Below are 26,426 nucleotides of genomic sequence, written 5' to 3'. Positions count from 1 at the left end.
TTTGGAGTAATGAGCATTCTTGCACAAGTGCTTTCCAGGACTCATAATGAAACTTAGGGGATTTCAGCAACTGCATAATTGAGCGAAACTCATGTGTTACCATTATCATCTAATATATTGATTTGCTTATAACCATGCAACAGCATGCCCCGAATTAACACATATATACCGAATGTCATGCATCATTCTAACACCAAACACCGGGCAAAGCCTTTCTCTGGCTGGAAGCACGAATTAGCCAAGTAGTCGAAGACCGTTCTTAGTCTTTTGACCAGGCTTGACAACACCACTGCCACCTTGGGGTCCCAGGCTGGGTTCATAACTAGCACCTCCGCCATGACCACCGTGGCCGCCCTTCTTGTTCTTGTTGTTCTTCTTTCCATTTCTATCCTTGTCCTTGACATTGGCCACCTTGATTTCGGTGTTGGCTTTGCGAATGGTTACGGGGTGACTTTGGATGTATTTGCCGTTCATTTCCTTGGCGGCTTGGAAGAAGTCGTCGGCGTCACTGAAACTGACGAAGCCGTAGCCCTTGGACTTGGATGTGCGCTTATCACGGATGACACGGGCCTTTTGAACGGACTGCCAGCGCGAGAAGGCCTTCAAGAGGGCATCGTCGGTGGTTTCGCCTGCGAGGTTACCAACGAAGAGTCGCAGGTGAGAGGGATCCCATTCGAGAAGGCTGTCGTCTGTCCATTTCTTGCCACCACCTTCGCGAACGACCGTCTTCTTGCGCTCTTGGTTTGCAGCGGTGGCTGCAGCAGCCGCTGAAGATTGGGTATCGGTTCGAGGTGCCGCAGGACCAGCGCTCTTATCTTTACTGTCTGCCGGGGCACTCGAGTATGCGCTTTGCCATTGCGCTATCTGAGCGGCCATCTCGGGGTTGTAATCGGCTCCGGCCGTGCCTGGCGTAGGGAAGGGATTTCTAATCTGTGGTGCTGCGCCATAGCTTTGCGGTTCGTAGCTCTGAGGGCCATAGCTTTGCGCGCCGTAACTCTGAGCACCGTAACTCTGAGGTTGTTGAGGGTACGAGTATGCTGCGGCCGAACTCACCGCGCCGGGAGCGGTAGTCGGGTAGGAAGAGTACGAGGCGCCATACTGTGTTGCGGGAGCGCTAGCGGCTGGGTAACTCGAAGGACCGGAGTAGGTCGGCGGTGCGCTGGAGTAGGCAGGCTTCGAGGTCTGTGCCGCGGAGGAAAATGCGGGCTTGAAGCCTGACTTGGAAGCGGGTGGTCTCGGTGGTAGAGAGCTGTTGCTGATGCCTGGAGGGGGAGGGTACGACATGATGAATACAGGAGAAGGCGGTGTAGTTTTTGCACAGAAACGTACCTTGAGCCAAGTTCTGCTCAAAGTTCCTCTTTCACAAGATTTGCTAGCAGCGTGTGCAGTTTGTTGCTGAAAGAATCGACCGGGCGCGCGTTGCGACGAGGTAACGCGATTTTGATGGTGACGATGGTGTGGTTGGATGGAAATGGAAGAAAATGGATATTGATAAGGCTGCCTCCAAAAAGTTGGGTTGCCTCAGCCTTGCTCGAACTCTGATGATCTAAGTGGGTCCGCTGTGAAGTCACGTGTAATCATTGTAAATGCCATCATAACTGATGGGTACTCATGATAGAGAGGAATCGCATAATACAACATTAAAATAGACGAACTCTATTTGATAGCCTTTTCGCTCACCCTTGGCTCAATTTGGACGCTGGCCTTTGATGTACAAGAGGTTATGCTTTGCAGCTTAAAGTTGACCCCCACGAATAGCGGGCTACCTCGTCTCGACCTTCTTGAATGCAAATCATGGAAAAGATTGTAGATCGGAACCTAGAATATCTCTCATGATCCTTCGTAGTTATTTCCATGAAAGACGTTGTAGAGCCGTATACTAGGATAGTACATAATATCACTAACCAAGTCTGGGTTAATCTGCCATGTAATATCACATACTATGTTCGTTATAATATAATCCATTGGATAGGTATACGTCGGCTTTTTGACAAGTGAGTAAGTTGGGAAATACGATTTTTGGATACTTTCCCATCAATGATAACCAAGGCTTTATTTGCCTTTGAGTGGGGGCCCACGATGTCTTCATGTCCAGGTTTGGTAAGTTTCAAACCTGTCGAAAAAGGCGCATCCGCTCTTGTTAGTTACGATACCGGACTAGGTGGCTGTCTAGACTCTGGACATGTATCCGTAATTTCCATTGAACATGGGATGAGGTTAAAAGGAAGGATGAAATTGATCCGTTATCAAGCCGACTTGGGCGGCAGAAACTGGCGGCTAATATGAACCGAGCCGATGCGACTGGACCTGAGACATTATTATCCAGATGCAGTGATTCACAATGGTTCGCATATCGATAGAAGTTTTGCTTTTGATAGAGCCGAGTCAATTAAAAGTCGAGTTTGTCAGGCGTGCTCAATGGCATAAAGATTGCCCTGGGCAGCTGGTTATACCCAAGACGGCTTTTGGCGGTTCCGCTTCTGAGGCGCGTTTCGCTTGGTTGACCTGGGGCTGTCTCGTCTCGTCTTGGGTGCTGGGTTATCCATGAGTTTCTTGTATGTTTCGTCATGAGCGACTTCGGACTCCAGTGAGGCTGTTTATCTGATTCGGCGCTTATACCGCGCCGTGGTACCTGTTGCCGGGCTAATGTCCGGTGGGGGTGTTGTCCAGAAGTAGAAGTCAGGCTGAGGTGAGTGTGCACCTGGGTTGAGAGTACGCCTGTACTGGCTGACGGTTGAGTCCGAGTCTACTATTTGCGGCCTTTTTTCTTTGGGCTTCCATTTGCCTGTATCCGCCTTTCTCGGGGGCATCGGTACGGATTGGCGAAGGCTAAAGCGCGTTGGGGTTCGGGTTATTGTCCGATGGAGAAGTCAATTGGCACGGCAGTGATTACACGGGCCCGGAAGGTAGTGGACCCCAACACTCGGACAACATGGCATCGCATGGCATGAACAACGAGGGAGGAAGAGGCTGGAAGTTATCCCAACCGAACATCGAAAGAGCTCTGGAGGCCAGAAGGTTTAGGGTTGATGCTTTTGCATGATTGATTGTCAAACGGAAGCTACGGAAGAGCAAACCCAAAAAACTGACACGACATGCGGCATGAGGTTTGTAACGAGATTTGTATTGCTTGTGTCACGGTTTCAAAAATCTTGGTAAGCCTTGGGGTTCAACTTGGGGGTAAGACCGCAGCAGCACCGCAGAGTCGTCATAACGTTGGAGCTGAGGGGGCGCAGAGGGGCCCGGGACCTGGACCTGGAGGGGTAAATCTCAGTGCCTGTGATACCGCTAAAAACATTGTGAGGGAAATCTCTGGAACTTGGTGTCCGGTGGCTGATGGACCCCTACTAGAGAGTATTAACCAATGAGGAACTACAAACAAGGCCAGGGAGTGGAGGGGCATCACTTCAGTCATCATGATGGCTGAAGGAATTGAACAAAAGTTTGAATTGTAGCTATAGATGTTTATGAGTAAGTTTGAGTATAATGCTGATGAATATTACTGATACCCGACAAGATTACTCTCAGATTCTACAGCTTCGAAAAGACGCATTGGAAATAATACGTAGTGATAGATACAATAATGTAATTTATCAAAACCTCTATCGTCAGTCGTTCACTTCACTTCGGCCGCACCGCGCAGTGACGACTGGCGAGTGACGATGACGATACGCACTTACCTAGCAAAAGCCCCGCCAATCAAGGCGGATTCTCCACCACTCTTGGCGTTATGCCAATTGTATTGGATTGGTTTTGAGCTGTTGCTTCGTTGAGCGAAGCGGTCGCAGAAGAAAAAAAGGGACCTTTATTCCCTCCCATGCTTTGCTGGCGGACAAGGTACCGAGCCTTAGTACGGGTGTGACAACATCCATCAGATTTCAGTCCATCCCAGGCCCAGTCCCCGTCCAAAGCCAGAGCAAGGTTCTGTATTCGTACCAGTACTTGAACTTTGCATCTCCTCCCACCTTCTTCTTTTTCTTTTTCTCCTCTTCTTCATTCATCCTCACAAACTTCATTTTATTCTATCACCTATACCCCGATCACATAATATAGCCCATCATGTCTGGCCCTGTGTAAGTTACAAGCTCCCCTCGTCGCTCCTACCTATCGACATTACCCCACCACCCCTCCACGACCTCTTCATGGTGATGCTCTCATGCTCTCATTTCCGCGCGCTCCGGGCGCTGCTTGAGGGAAAAAGAGAAAAATGAAGCAATCGCCATGGTAGGATTTCTCATGGAGTCGTCGCGTGGATGGTATCCATTGTCTCCATCATGAACACCGCTCATGCTCTTCTTTTTGGGGTAGAGCTCGTCTCGCTCACCTCAACCTGGGCGCCCCTCAACAACGCACTGCTTCCACATCACCCTCAAACTCTGATGCGACTCAAAATACAACGAATGCTGACAATGTGCCAAGTGCGGATCTGGGCCTCATCGGCCTCGCTGTCATGTAAGTTAAACCCCAAGTTCATCTCTGGCTCAGCCAGGAACAATAGCTTGTACTTACACGCCTTACAGGGGACAGAACCTTATTCTGAACATGGCTGACAACGGCTTCACCATCTGCGCTTTCAACCGAACCGTCTCCAAGGTCGACCGATTCCTCGAGAACGAGGCCAAGGGCAAGTCCATTGTTGGCGCCCACAGCGTTGAGGAGTTCGTCAGCAAGCTCAAGTCTCCCCGCCGTGTCATGCTCCTGGTCCAGGCTGGCCAGGCTGTCGACGACTGGATCGAGAAGATCCTCCCTCTCCTTGACGCGGGCGACATCATCATCGACGGTGGTAACTCCCACTTCCCCGACTCCAACCGCCGCACCAAGTACCTTGCCGAGAAGAAGATCCGATTCGTCGGCTCTGGTGTCTCCGGTGGTGAGGAGGGTGCCCGATACGGTCCCTCCATCATGCCCGGTGGTAACGAGGAGGCCTGGCCCCACATCAAGGACATCTTCCAGAGCATCTCCGCTAAGAGCGATGGCGATGCTTGCTGTGAGTGGGTTGGCGACGAGGGTGCTGGTCACTACGTCAAGATGGTCCACAACGGTATTGAGTACGGTGACATGCAGCTCATCTGCGAGGTAAGGAGCACTGCCCAAAATGTTCAAGCCTTGACTATGAAACTAATGACTTACTTTGCAGGCTTACGACATCATGAAGCGCGGCCTCGGCCTCTCCAACAAGGAGATTGGCGATGTCTTCGCCAAGTGGAACAAGGGTGTTCTGGACTCTTTCCTGATCGAGATCACTCGCGACATCATGTACTTCAACGACGACGATGGCACTGCCCTCGTCGAGAAGATCCTCGACAAGGCCGGCCAGAAGGGTACCGGCAAGTGGACCGCTGTCAACGCTCTCGACCTCGGCATGCCCGTCACTCTGATCGCCGAGTCTGTCCTCTCTCGATGCTTGTCCGCCATCAAGGACGAGCGTGCTACTGCCTCCACCAAGCTTGAGTTCGTCAGCCGAACCAGCAAGTTCGAGGGTGACAAGGAGCAGTTCCTCGAGGACCTCGAGCAGGCTCTCTACGCCTCCAAGATCATTTCTTACGCTCAGGGCTTCATGCTTATGCAGGAGGCCGCTCGTGAGTACGGCTGGAAGCTTAACAAGCCTTCCATCGCTCTCATGTGGCGAGGTGGCTGCATTATCCGATCCGTCTTCCTCAAGGACATCACCCACGCCTACCGCAGCCAGCCTGACCTCCAGAACCTCCTGTTCGACGACTTCTTCAACAAGGCCATCCACAAGGCTCAGCCTGGTTGGCGAGACGTTATTGCCAAGGCCGCCCTCCTTGGTATCCCTACTCCCGCCTTCTCTACCGCTCTGTCTTGGTTCGACGGTTACCGCACCAAGGACCTCCCCGCCAACCTTCTCCAGGCTCAGCGTGACTACTTCGGTGCCCACACCTTCCGCATCAAGCCCGAGCACGCCAGCGAGAAGTACCCCAACGGCCAGGACATTCACGTCAACTGGACTGGACGTGGTGGTAACGTCTCCGCCTCCACCTACCAGGCTTAAACGGCTTGGAGGTAAGAGGAGGAATTATGATTGGTTAAAGAATGAATATCGTCGGGCCGTACGAAGCTCGATAGCTGCGTCTTATAAAAAATCTGTGATTAGGAACGCAGGAACAACGCTGGCGCTGCAAGGATAATGATGAATGGGCTGGTATGGATTTAGAAAGCTCAGTGATGACATACAGGTTCGCCTTAAGAACCTGAACAGAAGAATTAAAAAATAAGTTAAATAATATCTCTGACCGTGTTCGATGAGTGATGAGTAGTGGTCTATAAAATGTGTGTGTTTTATTTTATCTTTTAAGTATCCTACCAAAGTCAATTGTATGCTGCAAGAGGATTAAACGCGAGACGGACTGATAAGCTACATGTCAACCGCATGGAACCAGAGAAATGGATAGTAATCTTGCTCACAGATCGCGTGATGCTTCCTTTCATTTTAGTGTTTTCAAAAAATAATATGTAAAGACAATTGACCTTTTTATGTTGAACTCATATCTTGCTTGACATTGGATCCTTAACACGAATGTCGAGAGACCCACCATCACCTACCATAAATACGCCCCTCTCATTGGCTAGGTGCACCCAGCCTTGTCGCGAGAAGTTTGGAGCCGCGCAAGGGCATTACTCTTCTAACAACTCCATCGCATATCATATCGTTGATTGCGCCACGACATTCCCTTATCTTTCTAACACTCAATCGCCCCATCAAAACCTCCATACAGCGAATGTCTTGTATCGCGCAGCTATACGTCCGATCACTCGCGTAAATAGAAATAACGACACGCCAGCAATTATCCATCGCGACGCTTGCCCATCATGGCTCAACCGGATCCTAGCCAGGGCGTTCCTCAGGAACTTGTATGTTCAGCTTTCACGCGCAACGACAGAAATCTCGTCGCAGTGTCCCTCTGACAGGTTGATAGATGCCCCATGTTCATCTCATCTCATCGTTTCGATACCCAGTGATGCCCCGACTTGACCTCAACGAGGTTGCTAAGTGGCTTATGAGCGCACCACAAGTCGCGCGAGACAGAGCACCTTTCTTCTGGACATATCTCGATAAACCCACAGACGGCACAATGCTCTTGACCTGGCAGCCTCTTCAGCGTTTGGGAACCAACTTCGCGACCGATGGCTATGTGTGGGCTCCCCCGGAGCAAGTCTACAAGCATGATTTGGGCAATGGACTGGTAAGATTGAATGGAATAATAAAACAGAGGAAGACAATGCTGAATCTCTCTAGATGCTCGAAATCTACTACCAAAAGGCCGGTTACTACCCTGGTGAACAACTTACTCTTCACGCCCGTCGACGATGCCGATTAGTCCCTATCCCCGGTCACCCCAACCCGCCTCAACCAGACATCGGCCTGTTTATCGTGCACTACGGACCATCCGATCCCAATGATAGAGTCCCTGTCACAATGATCCCCTTCGACGAGCGAGTCAGCAACATTATGCAACAGCGCCACTTCTTGCTACGTGCTGGTCAGATTCGTCGTAAAGAGTTTATGTTGTCTGACCGGGTTAACTGGCCCCAACTGCCGGACCTTACACGGCAGGCAATGCCTCACCAAATGGCTCCCCGAGGTGTCCCTCAGCAGATGGCTTATCCCACGCAGCCTACACCGGGTCCTCCTGCCAAGCGACCGAGACACGCCGCGAGCCAAGGTGGTCAAGCTCCCCTACCAGGAATGCCTCAGGCTGATGCTGCTTTTGATGATGAGGAGGATGTCTCCAGGGGTGATATGTTCGATCATCTCACTCCCAGAGAGATCTCGTTAAGCCGATACCAACAGAACCACGAGTGGATGGAAGAGATTCTCTCATCTCCTTATCGTATAAGCCAAATCACACCAGCCGACCTCAACCTTGGTTTCAAGGGTGAATTATCACCACTGACAGACGGAATCTTCCCTGCCCAAGGTGTCGAGGCCTTCACAACTGTGCCAGAAAAGCCTTATATCGGCCGCCTAGACCCTGATAAGGCCGAAGAATTTCGAAAGCGAGTTCATAATCACATCGAATCCACCAAGGCAGAAATAGAAAAAATGCAGGCCGATCACGCAAAGGCGCTCGCTGAGTTCAAGAAGAACTCCATTCTCAACAGCAAAGAGAAGGAGCTTCGAAGTATCGTCGAGGGCACAGGCACAGAAATTTGGCGAGTTGAGGGCAAGATTGACCCCCATGATGAGGACCCTGCCCCTCATCCCGTTAGCACGAAAACAGTCGAACAGATAGTATCTGAGGTTGAGAATGCTACTGGAAAGAAGGTGGAGACAAAGCCGACGGTGTCCCGTGTTCAAGATGGAGGTTATCAGCCACCAGCACCAGAGCCCGTTCAGGTTGGCAACTCACAACTATCCCGTCAGCCCTCACAGTCTGGTTCCCAAAACAGCGGTATCATGATCGGTGAGTCTGATATTGATATGGGCGGTACTGTTGCTGGATTGCTAGACCAGATGCACACTACCACCTCCACACCCCTGAATAGCTTTGGAACCCCTCAGCCTCAATTGTCAGCCAACCAGTCCGGAGCCGGAACACCCTCCAACCTCAACACTGCATCCGCTAATACTGGCGATGTGACCATGGGCGGAACCCAAGGACCTAAGGACGCGAGTGCTACAGCCCCTGATCAAGGAACCGGTAGCGGAGACTGGGTTGTCGTGCCCAAGGATGGTACATCTAACGATCAGATCAACCAGGGACCCGGATCAGGTACCGCATCTGCCAATGCCAACACACCTGTCGCTCCAGGAGCCGATGCCGCCAAGTCAGTAGCAAAGACCGCTTCTGCCGGTGCCACACCGGCAGCTGGAACTCCAGGAGGTTCTGTCACCTTTGACCAGAACGATTTCAGCTCGTTGGGTGATCTCGATACAGCAGGCGACGCCCTTGCTGGCTTCGACGGCCCTACGCTAGACGGCTCAGCAGGCGAGTTGGGTGAAGGTCTGGATCTGAGCATGGACATGGACGACTCGGCGTTCGGTGATGCTTTCCACGGTGTTGACACTTCCGGAACTCCTCAGGGCCAGGACATGTAGGATTCTCCTCTTTGACCTGAGATGACGAAAAGAGGAAGCAATTTGATGAAAAGGGGGAAGTAGATAACAGCTGAAAGGAAAGACGGGAAACGGATCATCAAGACGGCGGAGAATGGCGCGTCTTTGTAACCACGGGAGTTATTTTAATCTTTCCTTTTCTTTGACAAAGGTTGGGTCTGGACTTGTAGTTTTTGCAAGAGTTTTTGGTCCTTTGCTTCCATCATCGAGGCTGGTTGTAGTATGTTGGACTACTGCTGCCTGCGTGGTGTAGAAATAGTTGTAGACAGAAGCAGAGGAGGATCTTGACTGAAGGATAATATCACAATTTTTATATACTTTATTACCATGTCTGGGACTTGGTAGTTACAGTCATACCGTTTAGTAAGGTGATAAACAGTATAGCTGTGATCATCTCCATCACCACGGCCCCTTCAGATTGCTTCCAAGCTGGTTAAGGCGTCCTCGGCCTCCGGGGATCAGACAGGTGTTGTGCAGAGTTTCCGGATTTGGGATTTCGAAAACCGACATTATATTCTAGCGGCCTATTCATGAGCTTTCTTGTTTACAGGCCCGGACTACCAGCCAATAACTCATCGTTGGCTGAGAAAAATCATTATTGCCGCTGTTGAGGTGCTCAAGACATGAAGTGATTAGCTACCTAGCATAAGAGCTCCTCTATAAATATGCATAAGATAGCCTGGTAATTTGGGATCCTGTGCTCTTGGCAGCTGAATTTTCGGATAACCTGAGACCTAGAACCTCGAGTATCAAACCTGAAGAAATTCAGTGACATGTTGATCCACATAAGGCTTTGGAGAGTCTAGACTGTCTGATAACAAGAGCTTCCAGCGAAGTTCTACGTGCAACGCGAATGTCTCAGGTCACTATCATTGGTGGACCGAGAGCTTGGGTCCGGCCTCAACGGGAGAGCCCATGTCTCGGATGGCGAGGACCCTCTCTCATGGGCCTGTTAAATCCACTTGAGGACAACTCAACCGCAAGCATCTGGGTTCTAATTTAGTAGTGAATTTATTCCTGATCAACGTTACTTTCGCCAAGAATTCAAATGCCGTCTCCCGTAGGCAAACGTGATTAACTCGAATGTACTTTTTTAAAGGGGTTGATATAAACAATTGGAGTCTCCCAAATTTATCGAATACGACAACGATGTCATGATGGATAACTAACGTTGAATTAGTGCTTGGACTTTATGCAAGATCAAGCCCCGTCCAATACGAGTTGGAGACCTCCCGTTCGGTTGCCCCTGGATTAGCGGGTCGGCAATTCAACTGCAAGTTTGTCTGAGACTCTGAGTGCATGCATCTTGAATATCTTCAGGATGAAAGTTGGAGTTTCAATGAATCAACATTGATAGATCATTAGTAAGTAAGTTGATCTGACTCGAGGGTTGCATAAAGCTAGAGGATGCATCACATGGGCAACCCACACGTGCTCGAGCTTGATCAGCAGCGGACCGCTGTCGATTGAAGATCGCTACAGTAAGTACTAAGGTATCTAGAGAAGGCTTAGTCCGTAGACAGTCCGGAGGTCGGTTGCAGTACAGTATCTGATGAACCACCAACAGACAGAGCAGAGTTATGATGCAACCCCCGCATAAGCCCTTCAAGTTCTCTGTTCTTCTCGGGTAAGTCCTGGTTTATTTATTGCTGAACTGTCAGACGAGACTGCGCCTCAAATCCTAAACGTTGCGCTGTCGAATCTTGGCCAAATCTCGCCAACCTCCGTCTACCGAGACTGATACCTTGGTAGTCAAAGAGCGTAAGAGATAGATACCGCTTTGCTGAGCAGCCCGTTCTTAAGTTACCGCTCTTTTTGCTTATGATGGAAGGTGACCACAGGAAGATACTGTTATGTGCTGCACAGTCTCACAACCTTGAAACAGGGTCTTCGGACCAATCATGACTCCGTTTCGAGACCCAAATGCTGTGTCGCGTGCAGCTGGATGCGGTGCGCCACGGGGTTCCTTGTAGCCGCCAAGAGGCCGAACACCGTGAAAGGTCCACTCCGTATTTTGTGCTGCTGGGTTAACAATCCAACATAGGAGGAAAGGTAAAAACCAAGAATAGAGAGCAGCTGTGAGAAATCATCGCTGTCCTACGAATACAGTAATAGTCTGTGAAACTGTAATCAGGATCCATCAAGATGACTTGAAGGAGCCATCCATCCATACCATACCAAATGCACTGTCGACGTCAAGAGATTCAGGTCAGTGGTCAGTAGTTAGTGGTTACTGACTCCTGTGCTTGGAGTCTTCCCCCCCCCCCCCAAAAAAAGCCCAAGACACGGCACTACGGTCCCCTACCGTGACGGCCCCGACTTAAACTATTGCCACAACGGGATTAGCTCCTCCGCCTTTTCTAATGCACTACTGTACGAATGGAGTCCTTGCGACCACCTAAGCCAGCCAGAGATCGACCATCCGACAGGACCTGACCAGACCCAACCTGACTATTCATTACCATCACCTAACTAACTGATTGATTGACTTATGAAAGCCCCATCCCATCCCCTGCTCTAGTCCGTTCTTTTGTCCCCATCATGACCGCTCTTCCTCTTCCTCTTGGATCTCATCCTGTCTCCTCTTCTCCCTCCTCTTCACCACCACCACTCCCTTCATCTTCGACTCGCACTCCAGCTTCAGCTTCAGATCCCTCCGCATCCTCCGAGCCTCTTCTCATCGACGACTCCGACTCTAGACTCTTGGAAACAGCAGCAGGATCATCATCAGGCGCAGCAAGGGTAGCTCCCACGTTAAATCCGGGCGCAAGTGGAGGAAGTCAAGCAGTAGCTGGTCCGTCTCGCGACCGGGTAGCCAGATCAGTCAACGGCGAAGACGAGAGCGAAAGCGATTGGAGTATAGAGATGGAGCCCATTGCAGGACACCGACGACGGCGAAGTAGCCACAACATGGTCACTCGGCCAGCCGGGTCACCAAGCCGGCTTCGTGATACAAGCCGTGGCCCTGTACCAGGCAGCTCAACACACGAGCCCAAGATATCCGAAGAAAACTTGGATGCGAACGGTTTTGCGATCGGCAAAGACGAATCAGGCGATGACAGCTTTACCGATGAAGATTTACAAGACGACGAAGAGACGGGTTTGACCCGTAAAGATAAGCAAAGGAGGCAGAAGAAGCGCATCAGAAATACTCAATTAGATCAGCGAGTTGCCAGGGATAGGAATGACATCTCAAAAGAGGAGCGCAAAGAAGCAGATAAGACCGTTTTCAGGAGCCTGATGATTAACTTGGTCCTGATTCTATTGTGGTACCTCTTTTCATTATCAATATCGATTGTAAGTCCTCTCATGAATTTTTCCCCTTTTCGGGAGAACTCAATTGCTGACATTGCTTACAGTACAACAAATGGATGTTCGATCATGACCGTCTGAACTTTGCGTTTCCTTTGTTTACAACCTCTATGCATATGGTAGTACAATTTGTGCTATCGGGTCTGGTTCTGTACTTCATGCCCTCCCTGAGACCAGGGCACGGTGTTAGTCAGGCTGGAGTTCACCAATCTGATATGGGGAGATCAAGACATGACGACGAACCCAAGACATACGGCATGACCAAGATGTTTTACCTCACCAGAATTGGACCTTGTGGTGCAGCTACTGGTCTTGATATTGGCCTTGGCAATACCTCTCTCAAGTTTATCAGCCTTACTTTTTACAGTATGTTTGATTCCAAAATGCGTTTCTGTGAGACTTGCTAACCCGCTGTAGCTATGTGCAAATCCTCCTCGCTCGCTTTTGTCCTTATGTTCGCTTTCGCCTTCCGCCTCGAAACTCCAACACTGCGTCTCGTTGCCATTATCGCTACCATGACACTAGGTGTCGTTCTCATGGTGTTTGGTGAAGTCGAATTTAAAGCCGGCGGTTTCGCTCTCGTTATCTCAGCCGCCTTCTTCTCCGGTTTTCGATGGGCATTGACCCAGATCCTGCTCCTCCGCAACCCTGCGACCTCGAACCCATTTTCTAGCATCTTCTTCCTTACGCCCGTTATGTTTCTCGTTCTTATCTGCCTCGCCGTCCCTGTGGAGGGAATCGGCAACCTGCTTGAGGGATACACAGTTCTGGCCGATGAATGGGGTTATTTCATGGCACCTCTTTTCCTACTTTTCCCCGGATGTATTGCCTTTTGCATGACAGCATCTGAGTTCGCTCTGCTGCAGCGTACTTCCGTCGTTACCCTTTCCATTGCCGGTATTTTCAAGGAAGTTGTCACTATTAGTGCAGCTGCTCTTGTCTTTGGTGACCGCCTGACTCCCATTAACTTTGTTGGTCTTCTCACGACCATGGCTGCCATCGCTGCTTATAACTACATTAAAATCAGAAAGATGCGCGAGGATGCCCAAGAATCTGTCCATGGTCGACACGCCGACGAAGACGAACCAGGCTCTCCTGGTAGTCAAACAAGTGGAATTATCGACCGCGATGGCAATCCAGATGCGGAAAACACTGGTCTTTTGCGCGATAGCATCGACCGTCTTGATATCGATGAGCCAGCGGCAGCCAGCGAGCGTCGCTAGGTTCGAATACTTGTTTCAGCGTCACAATTTTCTTGTTTTGAATATCATTGCCTATATATAACGACTCTATGGGCCGGTTTCTTTGTCATACTGGGTGAGAGTCGACACGATGGCTCCATATCTTTTGTCTTAATGTAACACAACCACGGTTAAACAGGCGGCGCAAGGGGGGTATTGTTGCTTCCGTATATGACGGATATTAGAAGAGAAGAGTAGAGAATGGGGATATGTCCTGTGAATTCTTTCGTAACAGGCGTCCATTTTTCCAAATATTTGACCATCATTAGATATGTATGTTTGGGATGGCCTTTTGCAATAGTGAAGAAAATGTTTGGGTATGGATTTTTAGATACCAATACTGCATTCAAGTTTCAGATGGCTCTTGCTATATTCTTTGAGCAAACAGAATGTGAGACTTATTGTATCAACCATGCCGTCATTGGCGACCTGGAAGATGTTGTCTGTACTCCCGGGTAAGTCAACCAAGTGGCCTATGTAGTACTTTCATCATATTGAATGGATTTATACGAGAGAAAGACACAAGAAGTAGTTTCTGTCTTTGGAGACCTTAGTAAAATGTATGTAATCAAAGACCATGGTTCATCATCTACTGCATATCTGTTGTTTAGCTTGGCTGGATGATGTAGATACCACAGCTCTTGGCCTACGAAACGATACGCTTACCTCACGACTATCGCAAGAAAGGAATGAGTTACTTTGTCAGCCTCAAAAATGATTTACAGTCCCAAGAGCATCTCTCCTCTTTCGGGAATGGCTGCTCAGGTAATAGCGTAGTCATCCACACCATTGAAGAAGTACGTAGTTACACATCGTGAAAGCTTATAAGTAACCCCGCGCATCTCACCCTTAGAAGCAATTCCTTGGAATCGATATCTTTTATTTACTAGAACTTGAAAGAAGGATCCAATTTTATGCTTCGCCGGGGTATCCGGGGTAGTACGATGCTAAGCGTTTCCGTCTAAACCACTTATACGATCCATTACATCATTCTTGGGTATCTATCCCAAGCTCCCCGAGCTATAGCTTTTGACATCTTTCAACTACTATCAACAGTCAACAGTTTGAGAAATGGAAGGAAGACGCTCTTCGACACTCCCTGGAGGTTCCCGTCGGGGACAGACTGGGGGATATCTTCCTATTGAGGATTATGGAATGATTGGGAATATGCATACTTGTGCTCTTGTGGGTATTGATGGAAGTATTGATTATATGTGTTGGTGAGTATATCTCAAGTATTCTGTATGAGATAATATTGACCAGTCAACTACAGGCCTGATTTTGATTCTCCCTCTGTATTCTGTCGCTTGCTCGACAAGGACAAGGGAGGCCATTTCTTCATCTCGCCTCCTCCCAATGTGAACTGCACCACCAAGCAGCAGTATTTGCCTTCTTCATGTATCCTCCAGACAAGATCTATTCATGAAGACGGTGTGGTTGATGTGGTCGACTTCTTTCCTCGTCCAAAGAGCACTCAGGTGACGACCAAGGGTGTTAAGCTTAACGCTTACCGAGAAGCTACCAGGGTCCAGGATGAACTCAAGAAGTGGCTTGTTCGTCGAGTGGAATGTATTCGCGGCTCGATGAATCTCGGTAAGTTCCTCTGGGTTTGAATATGAGAACTTGAGCTGACATGTTCAGATATCGAGATCTTCCCCTCATTCAACTACGGTAGAGACGAACATGAGACAACATTATTTCAAGCCCACCACTCAACAACCGACACAACCAGCAAAGTCGCTACCTTCCGCAGCAAAGACACTCAGCTCCAACTTGACGTCGCAGTCGAGAAAGGAGAAAACGAGACAAGCTGCCCTCTCATAACATTCAGAAAAGAGAAACGTGACGGTATTCACGGTGAAGGCCTGGTAGCCCAGATCCGCATCGAAGAAGGCCAGACTATTTCCTTCGTGCTTAGGAATGATATGCAGCAGCATAACACAGAGAATATCACGACTGATGTTCTGGATGCGCAGCAGCATGCTACCCAGAGCTTTTGGTATAATTTTATTGCGCAATCTAAGTACAAGGGGCGATGGAGAGAGGTTGTGTCGAGGAGTCTGATGATTCTCAAGATGATGACTTATGGTAGGCTCTCAGACTCTTCCCGACACATGCACATTATGCTGAATCTGTACAGAACCAACTGGAGCCATCATAGCTGCCCCAACCTTCTCTATCCCCGAAGCCATCGGTGGTGTGCGAAACTGGGACTACCGCTACTCCTGGATCCGCGACTCTAGCTTCACAATCTATATCCTCCTACGTCTGGGCTTCAAAGCCGAAGCAGATGCATACATGGAGTTCATCATGGAGCGATTCGTACACTCACGCGGTCCCGATGGTGGACTGCCTATCATGTTCACCATCCGCGGCGAAACTGACATCCCAGAACTCACGCTGGATCATCTTGAAGGATATCGTGGAAGCAGTCCTGTTCGTATTGGTAACGGAGCGGCGTTTCATCAACAATTTGATATCTATGGCGAGCTTATGGATGCGATTTATCTTTATAATAAGTATGGCAAGCCGGTTCCTTGGGATGTATGGAAGGCTGTGCGTGAGATCCTTGGTAAGTTGGCATACACTGCTTTGAGGCATGAGCTAACAACTGTGAAGACTATGTTTTGACCATTCTCGACGGTAAGTGATACTCATATTTCTTCAAGACTGTGACTGACAATTTTAGACCCTGATATGTCCATCTGGGAAGTTCGCAACAACAAACAGCACTTCACCTACTCCCAAATCATGCTGTGGGTTGCATTTGACCGAGGTCTTCGTCTCTCAGAAAAGAGATGCTTCCCCTGCCCAAACCGCAATAAATGGATGCAGGCTAGAGACAACCTCTACGAACGTATCATGGAGAAGGGTTACAACGAGGAAATGAAGTGCTTCGTACAGAGCTTCGAGAGCAGAACCATGCTCGATTCCTCCATTCTTATTGCTCCTCTCGTCTTCTTCATCTCACCCTGCGACCCGCGCTTCACGAACACTCTTGATCGTATCCTTCTACCCCCTGAGAAGGGCGGCTTGACAAGTACTGGTTTAGTATACCGTTACGACACCACACTCTCCAACGACGGTAAGGAGCCCTGATACTCCACTGAAGGACAGTTGCTGACGAGAGAAACGTTATTGTAGGAGTAGGCGGGCACGAAGGCGCATTCAGTATGTGTACGTTCTGGCTGGTTGAAGCTATGACTCGAGCAGCTGTGTACGAACCAAAGTATCTCGTTCGAGCTGTCAACTTGTTTGAGAATATGCTTGGTTTCTCTAACCATCTATGCATGTTCTCCGAGGAGATCGCACGAAGTGGTGAGCAACTTGGAAATACGCCTCAGGCTTTCAGTCATCTCGCTTTGATCAGTGCTGCTTTCAACCTTGATCGTGTCGCGAGATAAGATTTATCGACGGGAGATCCCGAAGCAAGGCGTGATATTTATGGCTTGGAAAGTTGCATCGAATCATTTGTCTTTTGAATGCCCGCATTTGATAGCTTCAAGAGCTTGCAAATTCTTTCCAAGGGTGAACTTTCTCAATTGCACAATATTCAGATTTTATGCTGCACAGTTATAACCATAGATGATGAATATCTTTTTGAAACAATGCGGTCTCGCTAGCTATCATATATGTATATAGTGCAGATGTCTCATGTCCTGTTAAAACGCCTAAGCACGATGCTGCACCGATACAGGATCTCCCACTTGAATCGTAGGATATTGCGAGTCCTTACTCATAAAGTCCCCTTCACTCAAGGGATCGTGACGCATATGCACCCCAAAGTAAACCTTTCCATCAAATCGTCTCGTCTTTGCTAGCGTCACAAATGGCTCTTCCTTCTTTTCACCAGTATCTTGGTCTATACAAACCATTTGACACCTGCGACACGCACCCATGAGTTTGAATTTCTGGATTCCAATGCTCATAGAGTCCCAACTATCTTCCGAAAATGCTGGCTGGGCTTTGAAGCCAGCAGCCTGTTCGACAATGATATTTGCCCGGAAGGACTTGTCTTCCACAGGGGTACCACCACGGCTGGTAACCTCCTGATTCAAAGCATCGACACTCGAGCTATGAATCAACAAGATGGGGCTCTCATTCGAGAGAAGTATCTTAGAAGGTTTCTGCTGTTCTGAGTCTGAGTCGGGAGGCGATGGTACATCTGGGAAAGAGCCTGGTATTGCATGAGTTTTGCTTGACTGCTGATATCGTTGTATCTGAGCTTTCGAAAGGCGGCTTTTCATGCCGAGTCCACCAGGAGGAAAACGTGCCAGGACACAAGGAATTCCAAGCACAGTAGAAAAGAAAGAGTTGATCCGATCTGAAGTGTATATCTGTGTGCTGACCTTTTCACCACATACCCTTGATGATTGTTTGTCGAAGTCGGAATCAATAAGTGACGGGTCCGCGGATAATGGTATAGATATTTGCTGTAGCCGATCAATAAACTCTTTGCCGTGATACGTAACAATCAGTTGGCCCTTCTCGAAATCTAATATCGGTCTCAAAAGAGCCATTTTCGGACAACGTTTTTGACTCAAGGCATGCCCTGAACCATGATGTACCAAGCACCATTCACGGTCCCAAGCTAGACCCTCTGGACGAACTTCCCAAGCGGTGGCAGATGGGATGGAAAAGCTGGCGCAACTCTTGATAGGGTAAATAGTTATGTTTTTAACCCTCAGTGTAGGCGATTGAGATGCAATCGTTGATTCAGGAAGAAGTGAATCAGATGGGGCGACTGCTATCGCGCTTTCCCGATAAAACTCGTCGATGAAAGCAACGAAGCTGTCAACATCTGCTTTAGTACTCATCGCGCCCAAGCTGGCTCGAATCACTCCTGTTGGCTTGCCAGACATGATATCGTTATCTGCTCCGCAGCGGAACCCTGCCGAGAAATTCTTCTTCATTTCCCAAGGTTGCAGGTTAAGAGCTGAAGCGATACCTCCTGGACTGCATAGCCCGCCAGTTCGGATGTGAATGTTCTTCAGATTTGTGAGTTTCTCAAACTCGGTCAGACTTATCCAAGCACCATGACTATTTCTTAGATTGAAAGAAATGATTGGGCCATTTCCTAGATGTTCTCCATCCTCAGATGTCGATGTATAGATTGTGCAGACTGGCGCCCCGTTGGCATGACGCAAGCTGCCAAGTTCCCGAAGCATACGTTGAGCGAGGTACGAAGTATGCGAACTGACTTGGTCCATCGATCCGAATAACTTTCGATGTATGTTCATGGCAATGTCAAGTGCCACTATATTGTGAAATGGTAGCGTGCCGTCCTCTAATCGTTCGTGGAAGGAATTCGATTTCGGGGCATGCCACTTCTCCTTTCCAGAAACAACCATATCGACGGTGCCACCTCCAAAGTATCTTCTGTTTTCGAATGCCCATTCTGCTGAGCGTTTTACCAACAAAGCACCAAGGTCAGGAAATCCAAAGATTTTGTACAAGCTCAGAACTGTGAAATCTGGTGCAATTGTGGGATCGCTCAAATCGAGACGGGATGTGGCGACAAATGAAGATGCGTCTAGCAGTGTAAGTATTTGTTGGTTCGAGATCTGTGATGCTGTTTTCATGTCCTTTGTCCAACTAAGAGGATACCTCTTGCCGTCCATATGAGATTGGGCAGGGTAAGCAAAAAGGGTTGTCAACGATGAGCCGGCAGCATCCTGAAAAGGAGAGTGACCACCTAGCCACGACCGAACACCGTCATCGTCGATGGGCATACTAGTAACTGCTTCTTCTCGAGCTCCAATTAAGCTGGTGTGGCAGGCCTGGTGATATGCATATTTGAAGCCCTGTGATTGAGCTCTCATCGCATCTACAACCATCTTCACACCAGCTGTGGCATTGGCGACAAATACCACGTCATACTCAGTCGGATCCGCCCCGAAGAATGTTAATAAGTTCATTCGCGCATCTTCAATTCGTGATGTTGATTGTTGTGAAGACGGAGAAGCAGAGTGAGGGTTGCCGTAGAGTACAGTGGTCATCTCGTTGGCGAAAGAGTCCATCAAGGACTTTGAGCATAATGTTGTGCCAGCATGGTCCAAGTATAATGAATCTGTAACGAGTCAATATATTGAAAACTACTAATACAAGAGCATATAACCTTTGATCATTGGATATTCAGATTCTCTCAACTCTTCCACCGCCGCATTGTATTGGTAGAGGCTCAAGTTGCCACTGTGAATGGATGTCCCCATCTTATGAGTTTTTCTAAAAACAACAAGGTCGAATAAAAGATGAGGGATTGCCCAGTCTGTCGTTCCTGATCCTCAAGATGTCTCGAGGATACTTCAGGTTGTTATATGCGGCACGACTCTTATCATATGCCAGTGAGGAGGTCTAAGCCGCTATCATGGGCGGATAGTGGGGGTGAAGAGTGGATGAGGAAGCCAAGCCGAGGAAGGAAGTTGGTTATGGCTTCTCTGAGCAGTACTTGGATAAATTAGGAGAAATATACAAAATGCTAGTGAGATAGCATGTGTATGGCAATATCGCTAACAGTATCGAGGTCTTATCATGGTCAGCTGGGTTGTTGTTTGCCGCTTGTTAGTGAGTGAACCACTGAGCATAGAGGAATGTCCCCCAGATTCTTTTGTTAGTTGCAAGCGGAGATCGCCACTTTCCTGTTTCAAGCCAGCATTACACAGGTTCGCTGTTTGCCGACAGGCATAAACTGGATGATGATTGGTCGAAATGGGGAGGGACGAATTGCAGGCAGCAATTTGGCGACATGGATTGATGTATCAGCAGGTACGGACTGCTATTAGAAACTCATATGAGTACCTGCCATTATACCTTACCTGGTTGATGTCTATTCTTAACAACAATCATCCTTACTGATATCGTTTCTGATGCTTTTGGGGAGCAAGTTTTCTTTCATCCTCAGATTGTTACTATGTGTTATTCAGAAACATGGAATCCTTTGTCTCCCGTCGGCCAGGGACTGCAGAAAGTCAATGGCAAACACAGCGAAGAAAATGAAATCAAAACCTAACATATTACTATAAAGTAAAAGGTACTCACGTCCAAAGCATCCATCGCAGTATTGTACCTGAGAATCTCCCGCTTAACTAATTAGGTGTCCAGAGTGCCTTATCCTAAAGCAGAGCTACAAATCACCCCCTGCAGTTTCCGTGGAGTGGCCCACAACCTCGCCTGGCGCGACAGGTACGGGCAGCTGAACTTCCGAGTGGCCCCCAGCTAACCAACCAACTTAGCCTCTTCAACATCACATCGCATCGCATTACCGTTCACATTCTGAACAGTACTGTCTTGCAATCTGCTTGTGAAGTGAGAGTGCTTATACCTCTCTCTCTACCTTATTCAAGCTCATCATCTTCCTTTCAGAAGATCGCGCTTGTTCAATTAGTTTGTCTCCCTATACTCTTTCTCTCCTGCTCTACTCTCTTTTCCCCTTATCCCTCTTGCAGCTCTTGCAACCCGTCGATCCAGCCACTCTCGCATCCTCGCGTTCTCTCTCGCCCTCCCTCTTAGACGCGGCATCCTTCTCCTGTCCCTTCCAATACTACTCTTCTCTCAATCCTTCTTCTTCTCATTTTCTCTTCTTCGCTCAGGGCGCGTTGTCCTTAGCTCATCTTCTAAATGGCGCCTCTTTGGCAACCCTCCTCTTTCTCTTGTTTGCTACACTATCATTTATCCATGCTCTTCTCAAGATGATTTCTCTAACGTCGACATGTTGCAACACAATAGATTCGACCTTTGCGAACCGCCAATTATTCTGTAGAACGCAGGAAAGACCTGCGCCGGAATCCCGCTAGCCAACTTTCTTTCATGCCGCGTCGCGTCGCCGGCAACGCTACCAACAATGGACTCTTATTCATCCTTCCGGGATGCCTCGGCTCGTTCTCCCGTTGATCGCAGCTGGAACCGTGACGATTCGCGCAACCGCGATGAACGTCCCGACCGCGGCGACTCTTTCTACCGTGGAAGATCTCCAGGTTCGTATTCGAAGATTTAAGCTTTGCTTCGCGCCGGCAAGCCTCGGCATCGAATCGAAGATAACTAACATATCCAAAGGCCATGAACGTCGCGAACGTCGCCGATCTCGTTCCCCTGCTACTGTTGACCGCTATGAGCCCCGGCCTCGTCGAGACGACCGGGACCGCGATGATAGACGCCGCATGTCGCCACCCGCCAATATCGATCGATATGTTCCTGGTCAAGATTCCAACTCAGGTAGCCCGAGTGTGAACCCTCTCCACGACCCGGCCAAGCTCCCTTACCAGGTCGGCTTCTCGTACTTTGGCGAATGGTGGAGAATAAACGAAAAGATGAAGGAGGAGAAAGAGCGATTGCGCACTGGTCGACGTCGCGAGCCAGAGAGGGCCCGTGGCCCCGAAGATCGCGAAAAGGAAAAGGCTAAGATCCAGGCTGCCTATGATGCATACAAGGAGGAGCTCCAGGCCAAGATGGCTCGCTCGTTCGTTTCCGAACACAAGAAGGAGCAGTGGTTCAAGGAGCGATATGTTCCCGAGATTCGAGACGATTTCAGAACAAAGCTGAACGAATATCGACGCGGTGCATACAGTCAGTGGGAGCAGGATCTCGAGTCTGGTACTTTCGACGACTTCTCTTTGGAGGGACTCCCCAAGAGTGAGAGTAACGGTAGTGGTGGTGTTGTTGAAAAGGAAGAAGGAGAGGCGACAGCCACGAATGAGATCCTGGGTGTCGGTGACCTTGTACCCGCCAACGATGCTGACATCCGTGACGACAACCAGTTTCAGCCAACTCTTCTGATTAAGACGATTGCACCCCATGTTAGCCGTCAAAACCTCGAGGCTTTCTGTAAAGAACACCTTGGTGAGGAGGAAGGTGGCTTCAAGTGGCTCTCTTTGTCCGATCCCAACCCCAGTAAACGATACCATCGTATCGGATGGGTTATGCTTCACCCTTCTTCTGAAACAGTCCTGCCTGCGGACCGTATTGATCCCAAGGACGAGGATGGCGATGAGGCCATTAGATCTCCCCAGCCAGTGTCGACTGCCGACAAGGCCTTGGAGGCTATTAACGGAAAGACCGTCAAGGATGAAGTTAGAGGTGACTTTGTCTGCCACGTTGGTGTTCATAACCCACCCGTCCATCCTAGAAAAAAGGCTCTTTGGGATCTCTTCTCAGCTCCCGAGCGTATCGACAAGGACCTTCTACTTGTGCAGCGAATCGTCAACAAGTTCGAGGAAGACTTTGGTTCTGATTTCCAAGCTACTATAAAAATTGAGGAGAAGGTCGAAGATCTTAGAAATGCAGGCCAACTCCAACCAGCTGTTGTTCCAGCACCTGTCAAGAAGGTCAAGAAGACCCGAGAGGTTGGAATGGATGAAGCCATGGATGATGAGGAGGACGGTGTCATTGATGTCGAAGAAGAGGAAGAAGAGGGCGCCATTGAGGACGAAGAGGTCGATGATGAGGACCTTCTGGTTAAGAAGAAGCAGCTTGACCTCTTGATTGAGTACTTGCGCCGAGTCTTCAACTTCTGCTTCTTCTGTGTTTTCGAAAGTGACTCGATTCACGAGCTTACCCGAAAGTGCCCTGGTGGACACTTGCGTCGCCCTCGAAGCACCCTCTCGTCAACAGCCAAGGCCGTTGCAAGAGCCAGTGCAAACGGAGATGCTTTCCCCGGCAAGAAGCGAAACGATGATGATGAGGGCGAGCTTACCGAAGGAGAGAAGAAGTTCCGAAACACTTCTAACAAGACTGAGCAACAACTCCTTCGGGCTTTTAACTGGGTTAAGACCTTTGAAGATAAGCTTACCCAGATCCTGGATCCTCACTCAGTTGATCTTCGAAAGCTCGGTGGTCGTCCTGCTGATGAGGCTGTTGAAGAGGAGCTTATGAAGCACGTAAAGCAAGAGGATGAGCATAAATGGCGATGCAAGGCTCCCGACTGCTCCAAGCTGTTCAAAGAAGAACATTTCTGGCGTAAGCATGTCGAGAAGCGCCATGGCGACTGGCTTGATAGCCTTAGACAAGAGGTACGTCATGTTTCCAACAATTTGTTACTTTTGGCTAACCAGACAATTAGTTTGAACTTATCAACGCCTATGTGATAGATCCATCGCATATCGCACCATCTAGAACTGACGCCAACTCAAATGGCCACTTCCCAACTTCCAATGGCCAATCCAGCAGCGGAACACCTCGCGGTTTCAACCTCCAGAACTTTTCCATGAATGGAATGATGGGTATGCCAGGTTTCCCCATGGCCCCTGGCAACTTCAACCCCATGTTTGGGAACATGCCATCCGGAGGATTCCATCCTATGGGTGATGAGCGATCCGGTGGAGGTCCCATTCGCCGAGGAGGCATGGGTGGTGGCCGAGGCCAGTACCGTTCTGGTCCTTATGACCGCCGTGGTGGTGGTAACCGTTTCGATGGTGCTCGCAACCGAAATGGTGGATCGCGCTGGGGTGACGGTGCTGGAGGAGCCGCTGGAGGTCCTCGGGAAGCAGTCCAGGGCAGAAGCCTAAAGAGCTACGAAGATCTTGACCAGGCTTCGGGCGGTGGAAGTGGCGAGCTCAATTACTAAACCGTCAAGGCATTTCTTTATCGAGATCATTGCAATTTGGACGCTCTGGAGTTAATTGCTTTTTTACATAATCAGAATCGAAGCCGGATTATAAGGAGGGAAGGACTACGTACTTAGATTCTTTGTACTATATGCTTACAATTATTGCTATAAGGCGGTCACTGGATGGACCAGCAGTTTATCAACAGAATGTTTACATCCATTATAACAAGTTACTCCAGTCCCCTATTAACTTAGTACTCTATTCGGACTACTGCACTTGTTCCTCGGTGAGGTTCGGTCAGGATAAGCTAGTGGATGGGCTACGGGGCGATTATAGTTCGCTTTGTCCAATAAGGTGCAGCGATAAGATATTTTCGCGACCACACATCCCCACTGCCCACCTTTTTTTTCTGTACCTCTAGTCTTGCTCAACTCTCGCCTTGTGAATTGTTTGGTGGTTGTATCTTTCAAGAGTTTTAGGTCGCAAACATGGGACTTCTCGCAGAAAACAAGACGTAAGAGACCACACACTTCCAGAGTGTCTGTGTATCTTTACGGTCATGCGCTAATTCACTACAGTCGACGAAAGATCAACAAGGATCCCAACAACACGAAATGGACTAAAGACGAGAACACCTTCGGACAGAAGATCCTGCGCGCTCAGGGCTGGCAGCCGGGCCAGTTCCTCGGAGCCCAGGATGCGCCTCACTCGGAGCTGCACACTGCCGCCAACGCTTCCTACATTCGTGTGGTTCTTAAGGATGACATGAAGGGGTTGGGCTTCAGCAAGTCTAAGGAGGACGAGGTTACGGGTCTCGATGTGTTCCAGGATCTGCTCAGTCGACTCAACGGAAAGACAGACGATGCAATCGTAGAAGACCAACAAGCCCGACTTGCCGTCAAGACACACCACTTCGTCGAACAACGATACGGACCCATGCGATTCGTGTACGGGGGTCTCTTAATTGGAGATGAAATGAAGGAGTTGGAAGATAAGAAGACCGAGAAGACAGAGACAAGTTCCGACGAGGATGTTGCCATGGAATCTGCACCCACACCAAAGGAATCCAAGAAGGAGAAGAAGTCCAAGAAGAGAAAGGCCAGCGATGAGGAGGAAGACGAGTCCTCTAGCCGCGATACCGATTCAAAGAGCAAGAAGCGACGCAAGGAAGAGCGCAAGCTGAAGGAAGCCGACGGCGACGATACCAAGGCCAAGAAGAAGAAGGAAAAGAAAGAAAAGAAGGACAAGTCCCGCAAGAAGTCCTCCACCGAAGCTTCAGACGACGAAGATGCCACAGAAGAGCGCTCCAAGAAGCGCAAGTCCAAGAAGGACAAGAGCAGGTCACCAGAGGACTCAGACGAGGAGAAGGTGAAGGACAAGAAGTCTAAGAAGGAGAAGAAAGAAAAGAAGAAGCGCAAGAAGGAGGAAGAAGCTGCCAGCACAGCGGATTCTACACCTGCGGCTTCAGTACCTGGAACTGGAGTGACAACACCATCTGGTACATCTACACCTCGCGGAAGCAGAAACTTTGTGCGGTCACGATTTATTGCGCAGAAGAGGCAGGCAGTTTTGGATACCAAGGCACTTAACCAGGTTTGTCTACCACAATGCCACTATTATTGACAAAGTTTGCTAACAATTGATAGATTTTCATGGTCAAGGCTTAGATTACAAGGATCGACTTTATAGGTTAACCAATGCTAGATATTAAAGAGATGCATAGAAGCACCTGGATGGATGGCAATGGCTAGATCATAGCTGTCGGGTACGGATATATACGACAGCGAAATAAAAGGCGTCGGGTTGCATGGTAATGTTAGAAGAATTGATCACATTTGAAGCAATTGATTGAGCTGCATGCCCATAGTGATTTGGCAAGTCGAGTCATATGCACTCAAACTTAAGGCCAAGCGAGACAGCTGTCAGAAGAATTGACCTCGAAATCCCAAGAGACGAAATAATCTGGTCATCTTATGCAAGCTCAGGCTAGATATGGGGCCACTTTATTTCTGTAGCCTAATCATTAGAATAATTCTTCTAACTCCCACCTGATACAGCTACAAAGTCAAGATATGCCAGAATGGAAAATCACTGATCAAGATTATAAAACACCAAGACGTTGCTACTACCAGAAGAGCGGTATTGGTTTTGAACTGAAATGCTTATCAAGAGTCTGATACGCGAAGCAAAGTCATTCGCTCTACTGCCATTACCAATTCAAGCAGCGTCATTATATATCATCAGTGTCCCTTT

The 26,426-nt window shown here is 48.9% G+C and overlaps 8 protein-coding genes across 8 annotated transcripts; 6 read left to right on the top strand and 2 right to left on the bottom strand.

Moving 5' to 3' along the window:
* Positions 1 to 80: 80 nt before the first annotated feature.
* B0J16DRAFT_328238 (uncharacterized protein) lies at positions 81 to 1,574 on the bottom strand. Its single transcript, XM_046126208.1, has one exon. It carries the CDS (start codon positions 1,282 to 1,284, stop codon positions 235 to 237), a length of 1,050 nt encoding a protein of 349 aa, XP_045989089.1. The 5' UTR covers positions 1,285 to 1,574; the 3' UTR covers positions 81 to 234.
* A 2,323-nt stretch (positions 1,575 to 3,897) lies between these two features.
* On the top strand, positions 3,898 to 6,297 carry B0J16DRAFT_328233 (6-phosphogluconate dehydrogenase). Its single transcript, XM_046126207.1, has 4 exons — positions 3,898 to 4,073; positions 4,309 to 4,452; positions 4,521 to 5,076; positions 5,138 to 6,297. Exons 1-4 carry the CDS (start codon positions 4,060 to 4,062, stop codon positions 6,011 to 6,013), a joined length of 1,590 nt encoding a protein of 529 aa, XP_045989088.1. The 5' UTR covers positions 3,898 to 4,059; the 3' UTR covers positions 6,014 to 6,297.
* A 360-nt stretch (positions 6,298 to 6,657) lies between these two features.
* Positions 6,658 to 9,433, top strand: B0J16DRAFT_278638 (uncharacterized protein). Its single transcript, XM_046123846.1, has 3 exons — positions 6,658 to 6,873; positions 6,939 to 7,205; positions 7,259 to 9,433. The coding sequence occupies exons 1-3, from the start codon at positions 6,832 to 6,834 to the stop codon at positions 9,059 to 9,061; spliced, it is 2,112 nt and encodes a 703-aa protein (XP_045989087.1). The 5' UTR covers positions 6,658 to 6,831; the 3' UTR covers positions 9,062 to 9,433.
* Positions 9,434 to 11,423: 1,990 nt separating this feature from the next.
* B0J16DRAFT_19935 (triose-phosphate transporter family-domain-containing protein) lies at positions 11,424 to 13,724 on the top strand. The gene is made up of 3 exons (XM_046122939.1): positions 11,424 to 12,376; positions 12,439 to 12,757; positions 12,809 to 13,724. The coding sequence occupies exons 1-3, from the start codon at positions 11,621 to 11,623 to the stop codon at positions 13,612 to 13,614; spliced, it is 1,881 nt and encodes a 626-aa protein (XP_045989086.1). The 5' UTR covers positions 11,424 to 11,620; the 3' UTR covers positions 13,615 to 13,724.
* A 631-nt stretch (positions 13,725 to 14,355) lies between these two features.
* Positions 14,356 to 17,236, top strand: B0J16DRAFT_278631 (Six-hairpin glycosidase-like protein). Its single transcript, XM_046123845.1, has 7 exons — positions 14,356 to 14,852; positions 14,906 to 15,225; positions 15,274 to 15,720; positions 15,773 to 16,204; positions 16,252 to 16,275; positions 16,322 to 16,717; positions 16,777 to 17,236. The coding sequence occupies exons 1-7, from the start codon at positions 14,704 to 14,706 to the stop codon at positions 17,034 to 17,036; spliced, it is 2,028 nt and encodes a 675-aa protein (XP_045989085.1). The 5' UTR covers positions 14,356 to 14,703; the 3' UTR covers positions 17,037 to 17,236.
* Positions 17,237 to 20,182, bottom strand: B0J16DRAFT_328226 (pyridoxal phosphate-dependent transferase). Its single transcript, XM_046126206.1, has 2 exons — positions 19,751 to 20,182; positions 17,237 to 19,702 (listed from the first exon to the last, which is right to left on the bottom strand). The coding sequence occupies exons 1-2, from the start codon at positions 19,842 to 19,844 to the stop codon at positions 17,304 to 17,306; spliced, it is 2,493 nt and encodes an 830-aa protein (XP_045989084.1). The 5' UTR covers positions 19,845 to 20,182; the 3' UTR covers positions 17,237 to 17,303.
* A 1,290-nt stretch (positions 20,183 to 21,472) lies between these two features.
* Positions 21,473 to 24,190, top strand: B0J16DRAFT_377896 (uncharacterized protein; the record flags this gene model as incomplete). The annotated part of the gene is made up of 3 exons (XM_046130882.1): positions 21,473 to 21,605; positions 21,685 to 23,636; positions 23,687 to 24,190. 3 exons carry the CDS (start codon positions 21,473 to 21,475, stop codon positions 24,188 to 24,190), a joined length of 2,589 nt encoding a protein of 862 aa, XP_045989083.1.
* A 383-nt stretch (positions 24,191 to 24,573) lies between these two features.
* B0J16DRAFT_328221 (uncharacterized protein) lies at positions 24,574 to 26,015 on the top strand. The gene is made up of 3 exons (XM_046126205.1): positions 24,574 to 24,687; positions 24,752 to 25,766; positions 25,820 to 26,015. The coding sequence occupies exons 1-3, from the start codon at positions 24,662 to 24,664 to the stop codon at positions 25,838 to 25,840; spliced, it is 1,062 nt and encodes a 353-aa protein (XP_045989082.1). The 5' UTR covers positions 24,574 to 24,661; the 3' UTR covers positions 25,841 to 26,015.
* The last annotated feature ends 411 nt before the right edge of the window (positions 26,016 to 26,426 follow it).

The sequence above is a fragment of the Fusarium flagelliforme genome (genome assembly GCF_020744385.1).
Source record: "Fusarium flagelliforme strain FIESC 12 MPI-CAGE-AA-0113 chromosome Unknown B0J16scaffold_1, whole genome shotgun sequence".
Classification (NCBI taxonomy): Eukaryota; Fungi; Ascomycota; class Sordariomycetes; order Hypocreales; family Nectriaceae; genus Fusarium; species Fusarium flagelliforme.
Note: the sequence above shows the minus strand (reverse complement) of the source record. Positions and strands in the feature narration are given on the sequence as shown.